At 47.7% G+C, this 10,132-nt stretch overlaps 1 protein-coding gene across 1 annotated transcript in view; it reads left to right on the top strand.

Moving 5' to 3' along the window:
• The first annotated feature begins 322 nt into the window (after positions 1-322).
• LOC133528521 (uncharacterized) overlaps positions 323-10,132 on the top strand; it is a 32,821-nt gene continuing 23,011 nt past the window's right edge. Inside the window, exons 1-15 of the mRNA XM_061865908.1 lie at positions 323-1,532; positions 1,600-1,718; positions 3,296-3,471; positions 3,875-4,064; positions 4,574-4,689; positions 5,680-5,998; positions 6,134-6,286; positions 6,424-6,576; positions 6,714-6,866; positions 7,004-7,156; positions 7,294-7,432; positions 7,471-7,736; positions 8,076-8,192; positions 8,335-8,484; positions 9,159-9,312. Coding sequence (XP_061721892.1) covers positions 1,426-1,532; positions 1,600-1,718; positions 3,296-3,471; positions 3,875-4,064; positions 4,574-4,689; positions 5,680-5,998; positions 6,134-6,286; positions 6,424-6,576; positions 6,714-6,866; positions 7,004-7,156; positions 7,294-7,432; positions 7,471-7,736; positions 8,076-8,192; positions 8,335-8,484; positions 9,159-9,312 — 2,465 coding nt within the window. The 5' untranslated portion in view covers positions 323-1,425. The remainder of the gene's footprint in view (positions 1,533-1,599; positions 1,719-3,295; positions 3,472-3,874; positions 4,065-4,573; positions 4,690-5,679; positions 5,999-6,133; positions 6,287-6,423; positions 6,577-6,713; positions 6,867-7,003; positions 7,157-7,293; positions 7,433-7,470; positions 7,737-8,075; positions 8,193-8,334; positions 8,485-9,158; positions 9,313-10,132) is intronic.

Below are 10,132 nucleotides of genomic sequence, written 5' to 3'. Positions count from 1 at the left end.
TATTTGCAAGAAATACATATACAGTCTAGCAAACAAGTTTAGAACAACTGTAGAATAAACCTATTCTCATCTCTCTTATTGGGGTTACAATACTAGCATAAGAAAAAGACAGCATGATTCTCTCGCCAAACTATACATACCAAGTTAATTTCTAAATCGAAAGATTTAAGCGTTTTAGTATATTTTTACGTGGTAATTTTAGAAAATATCCTAATATGTAAAATGGGACAATACGAGGTGTAACATATTCGGCAGTTATTTACACTTTGAAAACTTTAGGTAAGTTTTTTTTCCCAATATGAAAGTCGCTCCGACGATCCCACAATTCCCACAGTAAAAGTTGTATTATGACATTTTATTATCTACAATCTACGTATTCCGCTTGCGAGAATAAAAGGAGAAAAAAATAGAAAAACCTTCAACGGATTTTAGTTTAACTCGTCATTTTTTAAATATCGGTTTAAAAATGCTGCCTGTCAAAAATGTCAACATGTTTTTAGTATGGCAGCACTGACCAGTGTGGCCAAGTATCCCGCAGGCCGCATTACTCAAGATTTCACCCATAGAGTTACAATAATATAAAAATTTCGAAAAAGTCCTAAGTGACGTAGACGTTTTTTGTTGCGCACTGTTTTTATGGTGGGTAACATGAACCCAACCAAGTTACGTAGGGTGTTTTTGGTACGTTGTCAAGAATGTTAAAACGTGTTTTTAATTTTGTCGCCAGCAATAAGAAAAAACAGGAAATTGGTACTCCATAGATAAATGTTTAAAGTTCGTCAAAAGGCACCAATCAGCCCAAATAATTGTAGTAACATAAAATACGCAAGCAGTTTATTGCAGCAAACTACAACTTGTTGCACACCATTCATTAGTTGAAGTTTCAAAGCTTAAGAAATAGCAACAAGCCGACTTTGTCAGTAGAAACAAGCGTGAAATGCAAAATTTGAATCAGATCGACTCTTCGCGCTTATATTCTACTGAAAAAGCTCGCTTGTGGGGTAAGGAAATATGTTTAGAAATAATATATAAAATAGAATAATATTTTTTTAAACTTAACCAAAGTTATGTATGCTCACGTCTCAAAATATCGATACGGACAAAGTGCCAAAAATACATATTTTTGACACTTCCCTAATATGTATATGGGCCTAATATATGGTATAATATAAAGTCGTTTATACATATTTTTGGCACTTCGATCGCGTCGATGTTTTCAGACTTGACTGTACAATTTAACGCAGTTGTTTTTAAAGATTTCATATTTTTAGTTTTTTAAAGCTACTCCCATATTTTTCTATTTCGTTATCTGGCAACATTAAGACCAACTTTTTTTTTCTTTGCTTTTCTTTTCTGTTTGTGTTCGCGCCAATCAATAAACGAAATCGATTTCAAATTTAATTTTATTTGCTTAATTATTTCATTATGGATTTCCCAAATACAAGTGGAATTAGAAGCCCATTTTCACCTAGAGTCAGACAATCAATTTCAGGCCGACGAGCGGGCTTGTCTTCTGCAAAAAAGTCCCAAAGGTGTGACCTAACCTATTATTTTCAGTTTTTAGTTAAAATTCGTGTTATAATTTGTGATTTTTTGTAGTAAGTTTATGCAGTCCATTGAAGCCCCGACAGGAGAAGTGATCTACAAGACTCCTTTGACTACAGTGGAGACATATGGACATCCATTGCCCGTGTTAGTGACAGAGGCCCTTACATTTGGTAAGTCATTTGATAATTTATTAGGTTATTAGTATTACTACATTTTAGCGACCTATGCGAAACGGCTTTATCCAATTCACAACAGATAAACGTTCTCAAGGCAAGAATAATAGATAATTCGATGAGATTCTCTGTTAGTATCGGTTGGTCACTTATCGGAATAATTTACGCCTTTACATCGGAAATATCTAAGTTTACGCTTAGTCATGTATTGGTAGCATATCGGTTTGCCGTTGGTATAACAGGGTTGTTTAATTCATGGCCTATTATGGCTTCCGCGTACAGTCGGTATCAAAAATGGCAGAAACAACTCGCTAAAATTATCTGCCACTGCGGAATATTTTCCCAAAAAGAGATAAATGTATACATTTATGTTTAAAAGTATATGTTACAGTCTAATTGGTCTTCATATACATGATAAAATTTTAATACGTGATCAGGAACCAATTTTTTTTTATTTAGGATTACAACAGCTTATAATAATTACATGTGCAATTTTAAATATATAAAGCCAATTACAGTAATCCACAAGGTCAAATCGTGATCGTAGTAAATAGTTAAGAAGGTAGTTACAGAATAGTAGGTATACATTAATGAACATGATTGAGCACTTACTGAGACACAATTAGTTAATCAATTATATACAATAAAGAAGCTTTTTTATATTCTGATTAATGATTGAATTGAATATTGAGGTAGGCATATATTATAAAACAATATTTCAATATTTTGTGTAAGCTAGGTCTAGAACCAATAGGGATATTTATGTCTTCATATATATAGGTGTGAGTGTGTGTGTGTGTGTGCATATCTATTTACATAATTTTAATTAGTTATAAGTTGATTAAAGTACCAGGAGTAGAAACGGTCAGTAAACTTTACTCTCATACTATAGCAAGTTCACTGATACAATGTATTCTACGGATTACCACAGCTAGTAGCCGATACAACCTTTATTATTTTAGATTGGAATAAGTGTTTGTGTCCGAGAAACAAATCAATATCTTTGAATTTATTATTGTAAATTTTTTATGCAGTAATTTATTGAAGTATGTACAGTATATTATAGAGATATATTATCTTTATTATATATCTTTTTCTTGACTTGAGTCTTTTTGCTGAGTGTACTTACTTTAATATTTTATAATTAAAGTGTAAAATCCTTTTTTGGTTAGGACAGCAAATTCACTTTTCCTTATAAAGCCTAATGTACACTCCGTTTCAATCTAATTAGAACCTTTCTTAAACGAAATAAATTACCATTTATTTTGTTTCAAACTCTCAAACAAACAAAATTCATAAATTGAAATAAATGTCATATACAAAAGAAAGTGACCAAAGCCTCTAGAGTTCAAGGCTGGAATTGAACAGGTTATATTTTCATTAAAATAATTTAATTTGTGTCCTCATAGTAAACAAAATTCATCCTAATTTACTATTCAAGTAAATTAGGATGGGAAAGGTTCAAGTTAAAAATAGGAAAATTTAGTGTATTGGGCCTTACAAGGCAATTGTTTGAGTTGTGATTGCATTCCCTCATTGCCATTGCCCATGCTTTAAGTAAAATTCACTTGCAGCAAGCGGTGAAGTCACAGTCGGTCTGTCAGCCAACGGTTACTGCTGGCTTGTGTTCGGACGGAGGCTGCTGGTGTGGGCGAGGGACGGTGGCGCGGCGCGCGAGCTCACGCTGCCGCAGACCGATCTGCAGCACAAGGCAGAGCTGGTCGAGGTGTTCTATGAGGATGGGGCGCAGGTACTGTGGACTAAGACACTTGCAGGTGGAGTCACAGTCGGTGTGTCAGCCGATCTGCAGCACAAGGCAGAGCTGGTCGAGGTGTTCTATGAGGATGGGGCGCAGGTACTGTGGACTAAGACACTTGCAGGTGGAGTCACAGTCAGTGTGTCAGCCGATCTGCAGCACAAGGTGGAGCTGGTCGAGGTGTTCTATGAGGATAGGGCGCAGGTTAATGGGCAATTTAATTTAAAGTTATACACAACAATTTTTTTCAAATTTTAATTAAAAAAAGTGTTGTGCAGAAAAAAGTGAGCAATGGACACTGTTATTCTATTACGCCATATTTAATTTAGTTAAGTGCAGTAGAATCATATACATGTAAACTACCGTACATATTTAGATATTTCCATTTCCCCCACAGATGCCATCATGCATCGGCGTGTCGCCCGAAGGCGTCGCCCGCTACTGGCCCTCGGTCGGCCAGGAGCTGTACGCGGACACCAGCTGCGAGCTGGCCGGCCAGGAGTGCAGCCGGCTGCTGGCGTCCGGCTCCGCGGCCGCTCTGTTGCTGGCCACCACGTCCTGCAGCCTGCTGCAGCTGCGGCCGGAGCGTGAGTGCTGTCACCCCTGGCACTAGGGCACCTGTATTGGTTGTTTCACGAAAGATGGCACAAATGGAACGTGGGACTCTCACCTCCCGGCTCACCCTACCCACTAAATTCCATTTTGGAAGGCGTCCTGGGATCGCGAACATTCTGCCATGATACAACTTGAATGAAAAATGAAATATATATTTATTTCAGACCCAGAAGGTCCATATATGATTAGTAAAATTAACTTAAAAACTATATTATTTACAAAGGTTATGCCAGTCAGACTTGCTTGACATAGGTCAGAGTAGATCTGACCTGCTCCATCCAATGCCACATTATGGGGCAGCTAAATCTGTCCGCAATCACCTTCAGAATGCTGTTTCGACTTTACCTAAAAAAAGTAAAGTAGTAATAAGTAAGTAGTAGTTGTATAGTAGTAGTAAGTAGCAGGAGTAGTAAAGTAGGCCCTAGGCATAATATACTATGCCTGTATAGTGTATAATCATAATCTTTTATTTTGTGTACAGCGGAACGGACGGGTGTCACATGCAGGCAGCTCCGTCCACCGTCCGGGTGGCTGGGCGGCATCGGCAGGCGCGTGTCCCTTCTGTTCTTCGGCTCCATGCCTGCCAACGCTGATACTGTAAGTTCTGACCCTCCAGTTATCCTACCAAAGGGTCTGGATTTTCAAAAAGATTGACAGTTTATTGTACACAATGAAGAAGTAAATTAGATTTAAGGGATATTACCTATTTAATGTATTTAATCAAATTTACAAAGTCAATAATTAATTACTTACATTAAATAACTAAGTCATACCCGTTCCTTATTGCTTCTGGTGCAAAAGTGCCCATAATGCTCACGGAATTACCCCGCTGGATGGCTATGGACAGCCTCTGCACCAGAAACGATTCAGAGCGGGAGTCCTCTCGCTTTTGCCTAAGTCGACGATCTCCCGCACAATTTTTTCTAAACAATTTATGTATTATTGAGGTCGGTCCAGACGGGATAACTGATTAAATTGTCAATTTAATCAGGCGGTATGGACGCAAAAATGAAATTGAAAGACATTGGCTCGCCGTGTACATTATTAAATTATGTACATGTGGACGCTACATGAGATAGACGTATTTTTTTTAGATCAATTCAATCATCCCGTCTGGACAATAAAATTGTACTTATCCTTTGTCTTTCATTCGCTTCAATAAATAATAAATAAATAAATATTATAGGACATTATTACACAAATTGACTAAGTCCCACAGTAAGCTTAATAAGGCTTGTGTTGAGGGTACTTAGACAACGATATATAAATATTTATAAATACTTAAATTTCTATGTATTATAGAAAACACCCATGACTCAGGAACAAATATCCATGCTCATCACACAAATACATGCCCTTACCAGGATTTGAACCCGGGACCATCAGCTTTGTAGGCAGGGTCACTAGGCCAAACCGGTCGTCTTCTCAAACACTCTTTAGGTCACATAATTTGCGCACTTCAATTATAAAGTCGCGGACTAAACGCCAGCGGCGAGCGGCAATTGAGGCCGTTTGGTCGAGCGCGATGTATGAGCACCGTGCGCCGCTCGCGTCAGTCCAAAGCCTAAAATGTACCGTCTCGTCCAGAAACTGGTCGGCGTGGTGATCCTGCTCGACGGCCCCATGTGCGCGGGCGAGCAGCCGGGCTACGTGGCGCTGGTGGGCGGCGGCGGCGGCGCCGTGCTGCAGCTGTGGCGCGGCGCCGAGCTGCACGAGCACAACCTGCGCCGCGCGCTCACCGACGCGCACAGGGCTCAAGGTGACGTCATTACTTGCGGGCGAGCAGCCGGGCCACGTGGCGCTGGTGGGCGGCGGCGGCGGCGCCGTGCTGCAGCTGTGGCGCGGCGCCGAGCTGCACGAGCACAACCTGCGCCGCGCGCTCACCGACGCGCACAGGGCTCAAGGTGACGTCATTACTTGCGGGCGAGCAGCCGGGCCACGTGGCGCTGGTGGGCGGCGGCGGCGGCGCCGTGCTGCAGCTGTGGCGCGGCGCCGAGCTGCACGAGCACAACCTGCGCCGCGCGCTCACCGACGCGCACAGGGCTCAAGGTGACGTCATTACTTGCGGGCGAGCAGCCGGGCCACGTGGCGCTGGTGGGCGGCGGCGGCGGCGCCGTGCTGCAGCTGTGGCGCGGCGCCGAGCTGCACGAGCACAACCTGCGCCGCGCGCTCACCGACGCGCACAGGGCTCAAGGTGACGTCATTACTTGCGGGCGAGCAGCCGGGCCACGTGGCGCTGGTGGGCGGCGGCGGCGGCGCCGTGCTGCAGCTGTGGCGCGGCGCCGAGCTGCACGAGCACAACCTGCGCCGCGCGCTCACCGACGCGCACAGGGCTCAAGGTGACGTCATTACTTGCGGGCGAGCAGCCGGGCCACGTGGCGCTGGTGGGCGGCGGCGGCGGCGCCGTGCTGCAGCTGTGGCGCGGCGCCGAGCTGCACGAGCACAACCTGCGCCGCGCGCTCACCGACGCGCACAGGGCTCAAGGTGACGTCATTACTTGCGGGCGAGCAGCCGGGCCACGTGGCGCTGGTGGGCGGCGGCGGCGGCGCCGTGCTGCAGCTGTGGCGCGGCGCCGAGCTGCACGAGCACAACCTGCGCCGCGCGCTCACCGACGCGCACAGGGCTCAAGGTGACGTCATTACTTGCGGGCGAGCAGCCGGGCCACGTGGCGCTGGTGGGCGGCGGCGGCGGCGCCGTGCTGCAGCTGTGGCGCGGCGCCGAGCTGCACGAGCACAACCTGCGCCGCGCGCTCACCGACGCGCACAGGGCTCAAGGTGACGTCATTACTTGCGGGCGAGCAGCCGGGCCACGTGGCGCTGGTGGGCGGCGGCGGCGGCGCCGTGCTGCAGCTGTGGCGCGGCGCCGAGCTGCACGAGCACAACCTGCGCCGCGCGCTCACCGACGCGCACAGGGCTCAAGGTGACGTCATTACTTGCGGGCGAGCAGCCGGGCCACGTGGCGCTGGTGGGCGGCGGCGGCGGCGCCGTGCTGCAGCTGTGGCGCGGCGCCGAGCTGCACGAGCACAACCTGCGCCGCGCGCTCACCGACGCGCACAGGGCTCAAGGTGACGTCATTACTTGCGGGCGAGCAGCCGGGCCACGTGGCGCTGGTGGGCGGCGGCGGCGGCGCCGTGCTGCAGCTGTGGCGCGGCGCCGAGCTGCACGAGCACAACCTGCGCCGCGCGCTCACCGACGCGCACAGGGCTCAAGGTGACGTCATTACTTGCGGGCGAGCAGCCGGGCCACGTGGCGCTGGTGGGCGGCGGCGGCGGCGCCGTGCTGCAGCTGTGGCGCGGCGCCGAGCTGCACGAGCACAACCTGCGCCGCGCGCTCACCGACGCGCACAGGGCTCAAGGTGACGTCATTACTTGCGGGCGAGCAGCCGGGCCACGTGGCGCTGGTGGGCGGCGGCGGCGGCGCCGTGCTGCAGCTGTGGCGCGGCGCCGAGCTGCACGAGCACAACCTGCGCCGCGCGCTCACCGACGCGCACAGGGCTCAAGGTGACGTCATTACTTGCGGGCGAGCAGCCGGGCCACGTGGCGCTGGTGGGCGGCGGCGGCGGCGCCGTGCTGCAGCTGTGGCGCGGCGCCGAGCTGCACGAGCACAACCTGCGCCGCGCGCTCACCGACGCGCACAGGGCTCAAGGTGACGTCATTACTTGCGGGCGAGCAGCCGGGCTACGTGGCGCTGGTGCTGGTGGTGCTGCTATTTCTTTACAACAACATTGTTACAAATTTCCGCTAACAAGTTTCGTAAAACTTACTTCATTTACAACAGATTAATCAGCATCCTCTGTGAAAAACGACGGCATTTTTACGTCATCCGTACTAAAAATCGAGCCCTGCTGATCTTATAGCAAATTAAAACTAAAATTCATGTCAGTTTTGAATGATTCACGGTTAATAGACTTAAAAACAATATAAAAGGTAATCACGGTTTATATCCCGGTCGACTTAAGTGTAGTAAAATGAATATTCTCCACAGGCGACGTGAACAGCCTCCAAGTGATGTGTCTGGACGTGCGAGCGGGCGGGCCGCAATCGCTCGCGCTGCTCATCGCGTGCGTCAACGTGGCGCGCTCCGACACCAGACATGCCATTGGTAACGTACACACACACCACCTCAACTACACGTGAACAGCCTCTATATTTCGACTCAATAATTTGAAATGTTCCCTAGTTGTAATTAATACTTCCTAGACCTAAAATATATAAAATATAAAATATAATATATTTAATTTCAGCGCACATGTCCGTGGAAGACCCAGCCAACCCCCGAGTCACCTCCCTCATACCTCTCCGCGGATGCACTCTGTCGCCAGACATCGCTCCGCGCCTGCTGCCGCTGCCCTCCGCCGCCGCCCTGTACACCAGCACATATGTGGCTATAGTCAGTGAGTACATAGTATGTCAGTGTACAAGACCCTGCCAAAGCTGATACGTGCACATCAATGTCCTGCACTTATGTTTTGTCCATTTATAAAACACACGACACACACCCACTCACACACAACGCACACACACACACAACGCACACACACACACACACACAACGCACACACACACACACACACACACACACAACGCACACAACGCACACATACACGCACACGCGCGCGCACACTCACTCACACACACACCCACCCACACACACACACACCCACACACACCCCCACACACACACACACACACACACACACACACACACACACACACACACACACACGCGCGCTCACGCACGCACGCACGCACACACGCACGCGCGCGCACACACACACACACACATTCTCTGGGGGTTTTTTATGTATTTAAGTATTTATAAATATTTATATATTATATATATTGTTGTCTAAGTACCCTGAACAGAAGCCTTAAGCTCAATAAGCGAATAACTGTGGGCCTTAGTCAATTTGTATAATAATGTCCTATAATATTTATTTATGTATTATTATTTATAACTCAGGAATAAATATTTGTTATAAACACGGGATCCGCTTCGTAGCCAGGGTCACTACCGAAAAGGCTAGAAGACCGCCAAAACTTACTTACTTATTTTTTTTTCTTTTAGGCACAGTGGCGAACGACAAAGTGGAATACATAGATGTAGCTTCAGAGGGAGACAGAATCCTCGGTGCTACTCTGTGTAACGGGCAGCCATTACTGTTCAGTCGGAAACATGGCGTGCTGGCGCTCACTTCAGCCGAGACGGTGTCTACCAACGTGTAAGTACCATAGTCAGGTCTAGACATAGACAACTCTATGGCTGCTGCTCGACGCAACGTTGACGCAACTGCGTAGCGACGCCATTTTCCAAGGCGCTGGCTAGACGCCGACGCTCAAAAGACGATAGTGTGTGGTGGCTTTTATTGCAAAGATATAAGATCTACGAATGGCTGCATCGTTCCCTCCCTGCCTTCTGCCTTATGCCTGGCTCCGGAACATGCTGAGACACAACACCAAGGTAAAACACCAACAGTACTGGTCTAACCTAGGCACGTGCAGGCAGGCGAAGGAGGCCCTCCCGACAATCGACCCCGGTTTGTCGAGGAGGCTGAGACTGCTGAAGAGGCCACAGCTCCAGCTTTTGACTGGGGCCATAACCGGCCACGCCCCACTAAACAAACACCTACTAACCCTACGTTTTACAGATAGCCCCCTCTGCAGGGCGTGCATGGAGGCAGAGGAGACAGCCGCCCACGTCATTCTTGAATGCCCAGGGGTGGCAGAATACCGGGCACAATACCTCGGCCTCGGTCTCTCCCAGAAGTCGTCGGCAATATCAAGGGTCTGCTAGGCTTCTTGGTAGAGTTGGGTTGGCAAGAGTAGTGCCGACAACCCATCATCACGCAAAATAGGCGCGAATAGGGTTGTTTCCATCTACAAATCTTAGGGCAGAATTGTATCCCAATAAATTCTTTTGGATTATAAGAACATGTTAACCTTTTGAACGCCACGCCTATAGCACGCGACGCGTAATCGTGAACCTTGTCGGTACGCATGAAGGTTGATATTGGGCTGTAGCCGCGCGCGTCATATGACGTC

This window comes from Cydia pomonella, chromosome 19 (assembly GCF_033807575.1).
Source record: "Cydia pomonella isolate Wapato2018A chromosome 19, ilCydPomo1, whole genome shotgun sequence".
Taxonomy (NCBI): domain Eukaryota; kingdom Metazoa; phylum Arthropoda; class Insecta; order Lepidoptera; family Tortricidae; genus Cydia; species Cydia pomonella.
The sequence above is the reverse complement of the archived record's forward strand: the minus strand, read 5'-3'. Positions and strand labels throughout refer to the sequence as shown.